We start from the raw sequence: 15,689 nt of genomic DNA on the forward strand, positions 1-15,689 counted from the left end.
GACAAATACCTAATGTAAATGATGTGTCGACGGGTTTGCTGCACCCATCAACCCATCATTTACATTCGGTATTTTGTAATGTATAGATATTTGTTACATGTATACCTCTGTAACAAACCTGCAGGTTCTGCACATGTATCCCAGATCTTAAAGTATAATAATAATAAAAAAGAAACATCTGTATTATGGAGAGTTGCTTTTTAAAGAAAATCTCAGGAAGAAAGCAAGTGTTCTTGGGAGGGTCTACTCTCTAACACCCATGTTGGAGATGGACAAATATAAAAATGAAGAGGGAAGAACTTCCCAAGAACAAGACTAGGGGTTTCCCAGAACAATGAGTGAGAAAGACCATCCCATAGAGCAGAATCAGGGCCTAACTAAGGACTTCCTGCAGTGTAGGATAGAGAGCCTTTACAACGTCTGTGCAGTGGGACTTCTGAATTGCCAAGGCCCAGTAACCACGGTGTGCCTCACATTCTTTCTCTTTTCTAATGGGAGTTAATTGTGGTTATCTTATTATTTCCCTGTAATCGTGTGCATGGTGAGTGGCCCTGGGTGTAGGGGGAAGATAACTTTCCTTTTTCATTACTAGGTCACCAAACTAGAGTAGCAAAATCAGCTCCTGATGGGGGTTGCTGCCCATCACTCAGAGTCCCTGAGCTTGAGGCTGAATGCTGTGTTGGGATAGGATTCGGAGGAAGGGTACAAGTGTGTTCTTTGTGTGAGAAGCAGAGTGAGATTGCTATTTGACAACCAGTAGGGCAGTCTGTGTGAAAAAGTGACTAAGGGCTCACCAAGCCTGATTCCTCTTCTTCCTAGGCACATATCAAGACTGCATTTCCCAGCCTTCCTTAGAGTTACCTGAGGCCATGTGGCTGAGTTATGGCCAATGGAATGCAAGTAGAATAACCCCTAAAATCCTGCACAAGAAATAAACTTCTGTTGTTTTCAATTATAACATTCTTGGGTCTGTTTGTTACCACAGCAGAATCTAGCCTACCTAGACTAACACACTAGCATTTGTACATTACAAGTGTTTTGCTAAATGTTCTATGTATATTAACTCATTTAACCAACAAAACCAATCCAATGAGGTATGTACAAGTATAATGTAATCTCCATTTTACACTGAGGACACTGAAACAGAGAGCCCCAAGTCACACAAATAATAAAGGAGAAATAGTTGTACTTGGGAGGGTCTACTCTCTAACACCCATGTTGGAGATGGCCAAATATGAAAATAAACAGTGAAGAACTTCCCAAAGATCAAGACTGGGGGCCTCCCAGAACAGTGAGTTAGAAAGATCATCTCATAGAGCAGAATCATGGGCTAACTAAGGAAGCTATCTTATTTATCTAAAAGAACAAGAGGTGGAAACTCTAACCACAATGCTCTATTACTTCTTGAGACAAAAGATACTTTCTGTGTTACTTCCCTAGAATTTTGGGGAAGGTCCCTGACAATCTTGCTGAGGACAGCATGTGCAGTATTGGAGGCGTGAGCCAGTGTCTAAGGGACTGGGGTGTTCACAGGTGGACATCTACCAGCTGCATGCACTGGTGGCTCCAGAATTTCTGATTTAAGTGGCTAAAGGGCGGTCAATGAATTGGCCTGAGGCTTGAAATGCATATACATAGTAATTTCCTTTAGATACAGAAAATGCCAATATTCTTTACTTGAGAATGGGACTGGGAAAGCAACAGAGTTTGAGGGCCTGAATCTCAGGTATGCCAGCCCTGAGTACTTCCTAATGCATGTAGTCAAGCCCAACCTCATCTCTCCCAACTTCTTGTCACACGCTGGAAGACCCACCCAATCTAAACCCTGCCACCCTACCCTTTCTCACTTCTGTGAGCAGCTAGGTAGCCGAGTGGTGAGCATGTCCTGCATACAGGAGCCAAGTTTGAATTCTGCAATTTATTGTCACTAGTATAACCTCGAGCACATCTATAATAATACCTACCTATGAAGACTATCATGAGGTATCAATGAAATCAATAAATATAATATATTTTACATAGTGCCAGGCTCATAATATACATTTAAACTAAAGAAAAAACTTTTAATGTGTGAAATTCCAGTATTTTCAGCTTCAAACATCTCGTTGGTGGCTTCTCACACCCATAAGTGGGAGACAAATCCTCTGCTGACCATGCCTTCTGATTTAGGGTGCAGAAAAGAGAGTCACTACATAGCAGTTGGAATGCACATGAAAGAGGACTCATCGGGGCCTGGAATGGTCGGCAAAGCCTTTTGGAAGAAACTGCACTTGGAATGCAGTTTGAAGGTGGAGATGATTGACCCCAGAAGAAGTGAGTGAACAAGGCATGGACAAATGCTTAAAAGCAGGAAGCACATAGTATTTTATGGTGGTGATTTTTACTTTGCTAATATACGCTCTACCCAGGATACCAATGAGAGTTATGTTCAAAAAGGTAGCTTATGGGAAGATTCTAAGGGTCTTGAAATTTCTCCCTCTCTTCTTTCCTTTCACTTACAGCAACAGCAGCAATGGCAATGATAACCCATCCCCAGAAAAATGGCCCAGTTATTAAACTGTGCTCTCAGATTAAAAATTGAAACCCAAATCTCAGCATCCACATGTAGATGAGGGAGACTGTGGTCACACAGAAGGGATTTTGGCAACTGTGTTCCTTTTACAATCAGGTGTCCAAGGACTACAGTCACCTGGGATGAATTACAGCAATTTGCAGCTCTGTATTGTTGGAGACATTTCAATTCTGCTATTAGCCAGCCAGAGCTCAAAGGGTTCTGCCTTCATCTGGTCCAGGATTAAGACAAAAGTGTCGCTGGGACAGGAAGGAGGTATAGGTGGCTTTGTGAAGTAGATGGGAACAGAGTGTGATTGAAAGCCAGTTAGGGGTCTTCTAAGGAGTTTTGTCTTCACTGAGCTACCTTCTTCAAACTTTTCAGGGTATATTCTGCATGTGGATTTTCTTCAATGAGTAAAAACTTACTCATTTGCTCCTCGTTATAAACCATAGATGATGTCTTCCTTTTATTTCATCAACATTGCTGATAAATTATCACATCAACTATTAATAGTTGACAGTAAAAAATTCTATGAGCCTAGTCTGATACAGGCATTGCTGAATTTTTTAAAATAATGAAATAAGTACATATAAAAGACTGTATACATCATAAACACATATCTCCATATAATGCATCAGCATCATGCATATGACATTTTCACTATCGCAAAAGCCAAGCTTAGGTTCCTTCCCCAAAACGACTCCCTCCCCATTTAGTTACTACACAGACTTCTAAAGCTATGGTTTAATCTTGCTTGCCTTTTTTTTTTTCTTTGAGATGGAGTCTTCCTCTGTCACCCAGGCTGGATTGCAGCGGCATATTGGCTTACTGAAACCTCTGCCTCGCAGGTTCAAGCAATTCTCCTGCCTCAGCCTCCCAAGTAGCTGGGACTACAGGTATGTGCCACCCTGCCTGGGTAAATTTTGTATTTTTAGTAGAGAAGAGATTTTACCATATTGGCCAGGCTGGTCTTGAACTCCTGATCTCAAGTGATCTGCCCACCTGTCTCCCAAAGTGTTGGGATTACAGATGTGAGCCACTGCGCCCAGCCAGTTTTGCTTGTTTGACTTTATGTAAGGGGAATCATTTATATATCATCACAGTGTATATTCTCTCATGTTGAATTTGCTGTGCTCAAAGTAATGTTTGTAAAATCTTTTCACATTGTATAGTTTTATTCATCATAACTGCTGTATGGTATTTCACAAAATGAGTATACCACAATTTCTACTATGAATGGACATTTGAGTTGCTTCCATTTGGAGGCCATTACAAATAAGGCTGTTATCAACACTCTTTAAATATCGTTTTGTCCACATGTGCTTGCATTTCTGTTGGTATAGGCCTAGGGATGGAATTGCTGGATCACAGGGTAGGTGTTTATTTCAATTTGTATTTTCTTCATTACTAATGAGGTTGAGTACCTTTCATAGGTATATTCACTATTTGGTTTTCTCTTTTTATACAAGAGGCATCTTGAATTGTCTCTTTTTTTTTATCAGTTTGTACAAGTTTTTCGTGTGTTTTGGACACAGGTTGCTCACGTTTACATATGTTGCAAATATCTGGCTTTCCCCCCCTCTTTTAATAATGTCTTTTAATGAACAAACACCCTTACTTTAATGTAATATAATTCAATTTATCAACATTTTCCTCTATTGTTAGTGATCTTTGTGTCATTTAATAAATTTTTTCTCTTGCCTCACATCATGAAGAGATTTTCTTATTTTATCTTATGGAAGCTTTATTATTTTACCCTTTACATTTGGAACTACCATACACTGAGCATTGATTTTTATGTGTGCTGTGACATAATGATCAAGTTTCTCTTTTTCTCCCCAGACAGTTACTCAATAGACTGAGCACTATTTACTGAATGATCCTTTCTCTACTGCTGTACAGTGCTAGCTTGCAAGATGGAATGTCCAAGTATGTGTGGATCTTTTGAGGACTCTTTTCTGTAGTCTATTTGTTTACCCTGACATCAATACCGCACTGTCTTAATTACTGTAGCTTAATTACCTATAAGTCTTGATATCTGGTAGAATAAGTCCTTAGGCGTTAGGCTATTTATGGCCTTTTGTATTTCTGTATACATTTTAGAAGCCGCTCATAATTTTTTATTAAAATACACTGCTGTGATTTTTAATGGGGATTGCATATATTGGAGTTTATGTTTCATGGAGTTTTCTTCAATCTGCCAAGATGGAATATTCCCTCTATTTGTGTAGGTCTTCAGTAATTTCTCTCAATATATGTTATTTTCTCTGCAGAGGTCTTGTATGTATTTTGTTAGATTTATTCAAAAGTATTTGGTAGTTTTGTTGCTACTATGAAATGATTGCTCTAAATTTTTATTTTCTAATTTTAATGCTGGTATTGATTTCATAGCATGACCTTGTATCTAGCAACCTTGCAAAGCTCACTTATTATTTATGATATTTTAATTTTAATTATTATGGATTTTCTTTGCATATACAAATAACATTTGCAAACAATCATAGTTTTATCTCTTTCTACTCCTTATACCCTTGGTTTAATTTCTGTTATTATTGTAATTGTTAGGATTTCCATTAGAATGCTATAAAGAATTGGTGATTCCTTGCGTAATTCTCTTGTTCCTAGTCTCAGAGAGAAAGCGTTAAACATTTCACCATTTATTATCATGTTGACTTTTTATATGGCCTTGATGAAATTAAATAAATTATCTTCCTTTCTTAGTTCTTAAAGAGTCTTTTTTCATAAATAGATGTTTAATCTAATTAAATATTTTTAACCTATTGAGAGGTCAGCTATTTTATCTTTCATGGTATTAATATGGTGCATTACCCTGCCTGGCTCTTCCAATGTTAAACTTGTCTTGCGTTTCTAGAAATTATCCAACTTATTTTTGATCAATTGCACTTTTTATATATTGCTGTATTGAGTTTGCTAATATTCCTTTTAGGGTATTTGCATCTATTTTTGTAAGTAATATTGGACTGTAATTTTTTTTTGTATCAAGCTGATGGTGTCAAAATTATAAAACAAATTGGGAAATTTCCATTTTTCTCTTTTTTCTAGAATAGTCTGCATAATTGTCCTATTTCTTTCTCATACCTTTGATAAAATTTACCAGTAAAGCCCAACTTTTCTTTGTGGGAAAAAGTTGAATATAAATTTAAAAAATATTCATACAGGTTATTCATATATTTGATTTATTCTTGTATCAATTTTAGTAAGTTGTGCTTTTTAAGGAATTTGTCCATAACATGTAAAAATTCAAGTTTATTGCATAAAATTGTTTATGTTTTTCCTCTTATTGACTTTGTCCATCTGTGATGAAACTTTGCAGTCTGTGATAATATCCCCTTTTTATTTTATTTTATTTTTAAGACAGGATCTCACTCTGTAAGCCAGGCTGGAGTGCAGTGGTATAACCGGAGCTCACCGCAGTCTCGACCTCTGAGGCTCAGGCAATCTTCCTACCTCAGCCTCCTGAGTATTTGGGATGACAAGTGAGCACCACCATGCCTGGACATTTTTATTTTTTGTAGAAATGACATCTCATTATATTGCCAGGCTGGTCTCAAACTCCTGAGTGCAAGTGATCCTCCTGTTTTGGCCTTCCGAAGTGTTGCAATTACAGATGTGAACCACTGTGTCTGACCCTTTCTATTTTTCTTTTTCTTTTTTTTTTTTTTTGAGACAGAGTTTCGCTCTTGTTACCCAGGCTGGAGTGCAATGGCGCGATCTCGGCTCACTGCAACCTCCGCCTCCCGGGTTCAGGCAATTCTCCTGCCTCAGCCTCCCGAGTAGCTGGGATTACAGGCATGCACCACCATGCCTGGCTAATTTTGTATTTTTAGTAGAGATGGGGTTTCTCCAGGTTGGTCAGGCTGGTTTCAAACTCCCAACCTTAGGTGATCCACCCGCCTCAGCCTCCCAAAGTGCTGGGAATATTTTTTAAATTTTATATTCAACTTTTTCCCACAAAGAAAAGTTGGGCTTTACTGGTAAATTTTATCAAACATATGAGAAAGAAATAGGACAATTATGCAGACTATTCTAGAGGAAAGAGAAAAACGGATATTTCCCAATTTGTTTTATAATTTTGACACCATCAACTTGATATGAAAAAAAATTACAGTCCAATATTACTTACAAAAATAGATGCAAATGTCCTAAAAGGAATATTAGTGCGGTATGAGCCACTTATTGTACTTTGTAATGAACAAACTTTTGGCCTACTGATTCTCTTTATTATCATTTGTATTATATTTCATTAATTTTGTTCTGCTTTACATTTTTGCCTCCTTCTGTCTCTTTTATTTAATTTGCCTTTCCTTTTCTAAAATCCTGAGTAGTATACTTAAGCCACTGATTTCCACTTTCTTTCCTAACATGCATTTCAGGCTGTACATTTTATTCTAAGTATAGTTCAGCTATATCCCACAAGTTTTAATATTATCAATGTTTACATCCAATTAAACTATTTTAAAATATTAATTGTGAGGGCTTTTTGGAAATTTACATTCCAAAATATAATTTTAGTAGTTTTAGAACTTCCAAGCATTTGGGTATTTTACAGTTACCTTTGTAAAAATTGATTTTTAGCTTATTTCCACCATGGTCCAAATTTGTTGGAAACTGTCTTTCTGATCTTGGCCCTACAATTCTGCACTGCCGTGGCACTTCTCAAATTACTGTATTAAGCTGGGAATCATACAGTTTAAGAAGGTCATTACATGTGCTGGGAACACACTTTTGAAACCTTAACCAGTGGTTCTCAACCTATCAGATGCAACACTACCGTATTAAAGACATATATTTGCAATATTCCTCTTGCTTTCCTAAAAAAAGTATAGATAATGTTCATTTTTAGGAAACAACACAATATCCTGTCACATGGAGGATAAATAAGTAAAAAGTAATTTGTAACAAAATAATATGCTTTTCAACCTGGAAGTGTTCAGGCATGACCTCACTGGAGATATGGCCAAGTTGGCAGATGTTTTCCTCTACTTACATTGAGTAAATAGGGATGTAAGAGAAGTAAGACAATACTGAAAGAATGTTTATTGTTGACACTTTTTCCTTATGCGTAACATTTTGAGATAGAGGCTAAATGAGCATATTTGTGTGCATATACAAGTACAATCAGTGTAACTGACAACTGCAAATGCAAAGCTGATAAAGGTGTGTTGCCTGTTGACTCAAATACCAGCAGCTGCGTTGTCATTGATGAAGGAATATTTCGAAGTGCTGAACAATTCTTGATAAAGTTCCGAAACAAACAAAGCACAATCTTCCCTCGATTTACATGGGAGTGGCATTCCTGGAAAATTCAGTATATTTTAAAACCATGCAAAATATCCTTTTAAAAAAAATATGTAAGATGTAGTTTAGGACCAAGGCTCAGGTAACTATAAAATTTTTTACCTACATAAATTTCTAGTGGAGTGTTTGAAATTTGTTTAGGACTATCTCCTTCATTGTGGGACATTTTCAGATTTCTCCCTTGCCTGCTAAATCCCAATAACACCTCCTCCCACTATCATTGTGACAGTCAATTCCTTCACACCCAACAAATTTTTCAACACTTCCCGGGCAGCACTGCTATCCTTGTTGAGAATGTGTACCTAGTTCACCTTAAGACAGAACTGCTCCTCTCATCCCTACTTTCTCTCCCAAATTCTGTAAAAGCCCAGCACAAGCACTGGGGAATACAGCAAACAATTTAGGAGGATTCCCATCTTTAAATTTATTTTTAATATTACTTTTTAAATGTCTTATCATGTTCCAAAAAGGATGTTTTGGTGAACTGCAAAGAGATACACTCATAGACAGGAAAATATCTGGTGGGGTGAAGAATGAAAGAGAAACAGGCAGGCAGAATAAAGCTGAAAGCTAAACTTAGTATGTAAAATACACACTCAGGGCTTGTACGCTCAATAAAGTTGAGAAGTAACTGGTTGTCAATTTAAAGAGGAATACTTGATCAGATACATAACTCTATGTTGATGAGATTAAAAACAAATTCTAGTCATCCTTCAGTACCTGTAGAAGATTAGCTCTAGGACCCTTGTGGATGTCAAAATCCACAGACGCTCAAGTCCCTTATGTAAAATGGCATAGTATTTGCATGTAACCTCTGCCCTTCCTCCTGTATTCTTTCATCTCTAGATTGCCTATAATATCTAATATAATATAAATACCATGGGAATAGTTGTTATACTACATGTTTCATTTGTATCATTTTTATTGTTTTGTTATTTTTTATTTTTTTAGAATGTTTTCAATCCACAATTGGTTGCAGAACCTGAAGATACAGAGGACTGACTATACTTTCAAGGTAAGGACATGGACTCTGGACCCAGACTGCCTACATTCAACTTGGCTTCACTTTTACAAGCTGTGGGACCTTGAGCTAATCACCACATGCTTCTGTCCTCTTACCTGTAACCGGATATCACTGCTCTAATACCACATAGATCTATTGTGAGATTAGATAAGTTTATGTACATAAAGTGCTTAGGGCAGTATACAGTAGTTACTTGTAAGCACTGTATAAGCATTTGCCAAATAAGCAGAAAAAGTTATCAGAGAAAACACAGTTTTTCCTAGCGGTTTCTTTCACTAGTAGATATGGAATTGAATAACCTCGATTGAAAACTCAGAGGAAACTTGACATTCATCAGTTCTAACCTGCTTGTGCTACACTGCAGGAAACTGCAGCCAGAGACTGAAAGTCTAGAGGCCAAGCTCACATATTAGTTGAGGATCCACAAGTTAGTTGTAGATCCCGGTCCTCTGGCTCCTTTCTGCTGCTGTTTCGGATATGTCAGCCTGTAGCTGGACTGGGGAGGGGTGCAGAGAAACAGCCTATTATCTCTCCTGCCCAGAGTGTCCACAGGTTCCAAAATTCCCCCTTCCCCCAATGATTCTAGAACACCCCAAACTCCCCTTTCTTCCTAAGGACAGAGGGCAAAGAATAAATCAGGTGTGAACGACCCCTAAACTCAAACCCTCAGGGAATGTGCAAACATATAATAGAGTTCCTTTAAATATAACAAATCTCCAACTTTGGGGAGGAGGGGGAATGGGTAGGTGGGAAGCAAAGGTTGTATATTTAGAATTTAAAATTGAATTGTCTAAACTGGCAGAGTCTGGCCACTTTCGAGATCTGAGACTGCACACAAAATGTGCTCTTCGAAGTAATGTGTTCCTTATGGCTGCTGGGAGCTGCAGACTCTGCACACAGAGGTGTAGGTAGTTAGATTTGTGTTTTCTGGGAAGCAAAGGCAAGTAAGTAGTGTTTACCATGGACCAGCTACATGCCTTGGTATTCAATTCGACACCCTCCTCCCTGTGTTAGAGGAAACATCTCTTCTCCTGCATTCTTCCCAGCCTGTAACAGGACTTTCTGCCCTCTGGGGGACTGGGAAATTATTTCCTGCCCCTCCCTCCTTTACTTTTTCCCAAGGGAAAGAATCAATTCTCTTCTTGGTGAGGTTGGAGAAGGGTCCTAAACATGGGCTCTCTTTTTTAGGCTGACTGCACACAGGGTGAGACTTTTTTTTTTTTTTTTTTTTCATTTCTTCTGCTTTCCTATGGGAAAAACAGTTGAGTCCCAGCTCGGGATCTGGAGGCTGACGTCTCTTTTCTTGCTCTTCAGAATTCATGGATTTGAGGCACGCGTCTGACCTCCATGTTTCTGCACCACAGACTGTTCTCCTCGCCTGCAGGTCCAGACTCAGCTGAGTTTGTATCATTTTGAAAGTCATCTGGTTGCAGGTCCCCATTCAGGACTCCTACTTAACAACCAATAAAGCTGCTCTATTCATCTGTATTTGGCTGAAAAACCACTATTTCTCAATTGATTCAGAGCTAGAGAAGCTCTACTACCCAAGAGTTGAAATGGGTTTTAAAATGTAATCCAAGCATCTTAGTGTGCATGTAAAAAGCCAAAATCGCATGCCCCTCCTGCCGGCTGACCTGCCCAGAGCCCACCCAGGTCTTGGCCACATAATGATGTGCATTGCCCAAGGCGGCTTGATTGCCTGGTCTGACAGCTGGAGGAGCGGGGCTCTGCACCTGACCTCACTGTGTCTCGGCTTTGTTCAAGTAAACCCCTTGCCTTCAATTGTTCTGTGCCTAATGTTTTCACTCATTTAGAAACACCTGCATCTTTCTTCCCCTGGCAGTGCTCAGAGCCCTTTTCTTTGCTGGGGGCACTGTCACCAGTGTCTTGAGATATGTTCCTGTTCTGGATCTGACTCCAGTGGACGGGAACCGGCACGTAGGTCTGCTGCTTCCCTGCCTCCCATTCTTTCTGCTCCCACCAGGGTGCATACCTCTGTGAATTACAAGGCTGGACTTCCCTTAATATCAGACTCTATTAACTAGAACAATAGTTTTATCTCATCCTGTGATTCAGAGATGGTTGCTAGGGAAACCAGTGGGGATAGGTTTAATCTGTAAATCCTGTAATTGCTCTAAATTAGCAACAATTCATGCTCTTGCTTCAAAAGGATTTGGACTGAGCCGACTGGGAAGCAGGTGAGTGGGGAAGAATAGTCACAAGTTGGCTCCCCTTGTGATCTGTTCACAGTCCTCATACGGTGTTTTTTCCCACTGCTTTGCCAAAAAAGCTAAAGGGATTAAAGACGGAACACTGCAGTGCCCTTCTAATGGACCAGGAAAGCTAGAAAAACAAAATAATTTAGTTCTTCTCTTCTTACAGATTCAAGTGGTCAGAGCTGAGGGACTGCAGGCTGCACTGGTGGTGATGGAGGGAGATAAGAGGTAAATAATCCATTTTATTTTAAAATGGATTCAGAATTCTATAACTGTAGTTTATAGGGGGCTACTAACTCCAAATTAGGAGAAGCATGGTATTTGGAGAGTCTTATCATCAGAAGAGATGGGTGGTCTAAGCGTAGGAGCAGAGAGTCAGGTTTGGAGGCGCGCCCAGCATCGTCCCTGCTGAGCCTTTCCTTAATCCGCAGCAGTATTCAGTGGGTCACCTACATGCTGCTTGGGCACTGCCAAAAATGAAGAACTCGCTCCTTCCCAGGGCAGCCCTTTTTGTTTTAAAACAGCCCTGATTGTTAGGAAATCTGCCTTCAATTGAACTGAAAAACAGGGTGCCAGGGCAGGGGGGCACTGTTCCTCCTTCACTTGGCTGAGCTCACAGAGGTTTCATCATGACACATGCCCTGCCTCTGTCACAGGGCCCATACCCAGCAAGCCACACCGGCTCAAGGGCCCAGAACTATCCAGTCAGTTGAAAAGTCTCATTTTGAGGCACAGGAGAAAAGCAGCAGGGAAAACACTGAACATTCCTTGATGTAGTGTTTGATTAAGAGTAAAGGGCACAGCCTCTGTCTCTCGGGGCCCTGCAATATTTGTGATTAAAAAAAGCAAAACCAAAGTGCAGACTGTGTTGCCCAGGATAAATGTCACATGCAACTCTTCTTTATACAAAATGGTTCTGAAAATCATCACTACCATTATCAGTGGAGATTACTCAGTATTCTAGATGTAGTTAGTTATGCAAAGTCCAGGGAGGTCATTGTGCTATCTTTTGGAAGCATAATAGTTCCATTAGTGCAGCTGAATATCACATTTGCTCTGGGCAGCTGCATCCCACTGGTGAGGCATGTTGAGTGCTACAGTCAGTGAAAACTTGCAGGGTATTTCTCCTTTGTAGGTGCAATATCACATGATCACTAACCCCAGCTCTATTGGGACTATGGTGTCCAGGGACCCGCCTAGCTCCTTGCTTGCTTTTGCTGTCAAGTTTGTAAGTTCACCTTCTGCATTTTAAAATTCAGGATGGCAGGCTGGTGCGATGGCTCCCACCTATAATCCCACCACTTTGGGAGGCTGATGCAGGAGGATCTTTTGAGCCCAGGAGTTTGATCAAAACCAGCCAGGGAAATATAGGGAGATCTCATATCTACTAAAAAAAAAATTAAAAACTTAGCCAGGTGTGGTGGTGCATGCCCATAGCCCCAGTTACTCATGAGCCTGAGGTGGGAGGATGGCTTAACCCTGGGAGGTCAAGGATGCAGGTAGCCATAATCATGCCTCTGCACTCCAACCTGGGCAAAAAAAATGAGACCCTGTCTCAATAAAATAAAATTTAGGATTGCAAGGACTGCAACCTGCTGTCTCTGGTTCTTTGTTACCTGTCCTGGTCTTTGAAGTCTTAGGAGGTCACTGCCTGTGCATAGTTGATGTATCTACATGGTCCCATTCTCTTCAGTTCTAATTTATCCAGACCAGCATGTTTAATGAGGTTAGATGTTGGATCTACCCTTTATTAATGTCTATTCTTTCTCTTCCAATTCATTGATAGAAAATTTGGAGGAAAGTCAGGAGCTGGGGAGTTTGCTTTCTTAGATCTGTTGAAGCAGCATAATTCATTTACCTAACAGCAGACTGCCCTCGTGAGAGGTAGCAATGCAAGATTTTGGAAAAAGACATCTAACCTGAGTGCTTATGTTTTGCCTTGTTTCATACTACTAGTTCTTATGCTACTTAATTGTTTTAAAACAGAGATTTGTATTTTAAAAAGGCACAATTTGCTAAATTCTCATTCAATTCAGTTCCTCTTAATGGCAAGTCTAGGTTTATATGCCACAAAGCCATAACCAGTGTGCACCTCATTGCAGAAAAAGAATCCAGGAAGAATGAAATGGTTTTGAGTAGGAACTTTGACAATTCCAAACTATGAAACAAAGGCAGAAATCACTGTTAGAAGGTCCTTAGCTTTCTAGAAAGTCCAAAGCTCGAATGAAAAAGGCATCTTGGTTTTCTCTATGAACCCTGCTCAAGGTTTACTAAGAAACCATCTACCATGTAAAACTGGGAAATACCCAAAAGATGTATTTCTTGGAAGGGAGGGGTGTTAGTGACTTCAGCCTCAGATTAAAGGAGCTGCTAGGAATGAGGGGTGGAAAGGCAGGTCCGGGTTCTGGGGCTGCATCCAGGGAAAACAGTCAGTACTGCACACGTTAACACCTGATGAGTGGACAGACACATGTCAGAAGAGAAGAGGAAAAAGGAAGGAATTCCGTGGGCTCCACAAAGAAAAGGACGTGGGATTGATGTGAGGGCGTGAGGGGTCAGAGAAGAGAAAAGATAGTGATGCATAATCACTTTTCTGCCTTTTTCTTTCAGAATAATGGTCCCTGCAATCAAAGTTTTGATATGAAAAACCAAGTACATGGCTCTGAAATTCCAGAATTCCTTGGTGTGGAGTTAGGATTAGGAAGAATCACAGCCAAAAACAACTAACAGTAACTCCCATAGCAATGCTCTATATCTAAGGTGTAGATACATCCATCATATATACGCTCTGGAGTGGTTTATGACATGGCCCTTAGAACCATTCATAAAGAGATAAATGACAGTGCAAAGCAGCCGGACTCAATGGCCAGGAGGGGAGTTAGCAGTGAGTGCTCCTGGGGAGATGCTGAGGCTGGGTGGGCAGAAGGTATGCGAGGGGGGCCAACGAAGCCCTCAGTGGGCCTGAGTGATAGTGTCCTCAGAATTTCTCAGTGTGTGTGACTTCTGCAGTTTGACTGTCTCTAAGGGAAGTTTGGACGATAAAGACAGCATCTTTGGGTAAGAGGTAAGACACCAGACCAGTGTCCTTCAGGTCTGGGACCCCACAGAGCAACAGCTGGGAAAGTGTAGTGTTACTGCAGCTAGAGCAATCAAAATTCCATTCCAGAAACGTGTCCCTTGCGAATCTAGGTACCTGCTGCTCGCTCACTGTTCAATGGAAGCAGATATTTCAGAGCGGGCAGCTCAGTGCTTCTCATGCATAGACAGGCTGCTTCCCACTTCGCCACCCAAGAAGCGCCTGGAAACGTGTGTGTGTGTGTGTGTGTGTGTGTGTGTGTGTGTGTGTGTGTGTGTGTGTTAGAGGCTACTAGTATAAAGTGTCCAGGACCAGAGATACTTAATGGAACACAAGCTCCATTCCTCAGAGCAAATACGGACTCCACTATAAAACAATGTGCTTTGGACCCTGTCAAGAGGAAATTCCCTTAAAAGAACTACATATACTTTAAGTTGGTTTCAGTTTGAATGTTTATATTCCAATGTTTCCTGCTTTTAAATTTAAAAGCTCTTAAAGTTAGAAACTACAGATTTGCATAAAGAAAATGACCAACATAATCCTTATTCCTACTATTTATTAATATGTTGGCATCTATTAATATGTCAATGTCTTTCCATTTATGAAAAGAAGACACAATCACTGTGTCTTCAGTCAGCTCTTTTTAATGACTACATTGTGAATCATCTTCATTGCCTTTTGTATTCAGTTGCTGCCTAATACTGTATTTTATGGCTGTACCATTGTTTATCCTCCATTATTAAATAGCTTGGTGGCTTTTTTTTTTTTTTTTGCTATTAACACAATGTGGCAATTTATCTTTTCTTCAGAAGGGTTTTTTATTGTCAGAGAGCAAAAGGATGTTTAACAGCTGAAAGGTAAGAGGGTAGGTAGGAGTGACAGGAGTTTAGGATCTACAATCAGAATACATTGCTTCAAGTCCCGACTCTGCCACTTACTAATCATGTGACCTTAAGCCAGTCAGCTCAATCTCTCTGTGCCTCAGTATCCTCATCTGTAATGTGAGAATAACCATACAGGACAGCACAGGAGATTAACTGAGGAAATACACCTGAAAATACCTTTTAACTGTACCTCACTATGAGAGAGATGGGGGGAAACATTATCTTCCATTTACTGTGAATCTCTCATATGCCAGGCATTTTCCTGCATCTTACATGCTTTATTTTATTTGATCCTCACTGCAAACCTGTAAGGCAGGGGCGATTTTTTATTACCCACATGTTACACAGAAAGGAAATGAGACACATGGAGGATCCACCCCACCATAGGCACAACAGTATGAGTGGCAGAACAGCGATTCAGACCCAGGTCTGCCGGACCCACATCCCAGGCTCTGAGGTGGCTACGGGGCAGAAGAGAAGCGCACTCCACAGTGTGGCAGAAGGACAGCTCCAGAGCCTTCCAGACCCAGCTCCAGGGGAGACGAAGAGAAGCACTGGCTGGGGACATTCCTGAGGCCAAAAAGCTTCTGACAGCCTGCTCACAGTCTTGATTCAG

The 15,689-nt window shown here is 40.2% G+C and overlaps 1 protein-coding gene and 1 long non-coding RNA gene across 2 annotated transcripts in view; one reads left to right on the plus strand and one right to left on the minus strand.

The window, feature by feature from the left end:
- The window catches only part of LOC118142976 (uncharacterized), a 249,818-nt gene extending 234,698 nt beyond the window's left edge, over positions 1-15,120 (plus strand). Inside the window, exons 2-5 of the long non-coding RNA XR_013520173.1 lie at positions 2,170-2,313; positions 3,332-3,450; positions 4,397-4,483; positions 8,825-15,120. This is a non-coding gene — a long non-coding RNA (uncharacterized LOC118142976). The remainder of the gene's footprint in view (positions 1-2,169; positions 2,314-3,331; positions 3,451-4,396; positions 4,484-8,824) is intronic.
- Positions 7,600-15,689, minus strand: part of WLS (Wnt ligand secretion mediator) — a 128,529-nt gene continuing 120,439 nt past the window's right edge. The window contains exon 12 of the mRNA XM_035251835.2: positions 7,600-7,871. Coding sequence (XP_035107726.1) covers positions 7,750-7,871 — 122 coding nt within the window. The 3' untranslated portion in view covers positions 7,600-7,749. The remainder of the gene's footprint in view (positions 7,872-15,689) is intronic.

This window comes from Callithrix jacchus, chromosome 7 (genome assembly GCF_049354715.1).
Source record: "Callithrix jacchus isolate 240 chromosome 7, calJac240_pri, whole genome shotgun sequence".
Taxonomy (NCBI): Eukaryota; Metazoa; Chordata; class Mammalia; order Primates; family Cebidae; genus Callithrix; species Callithrix jacchus.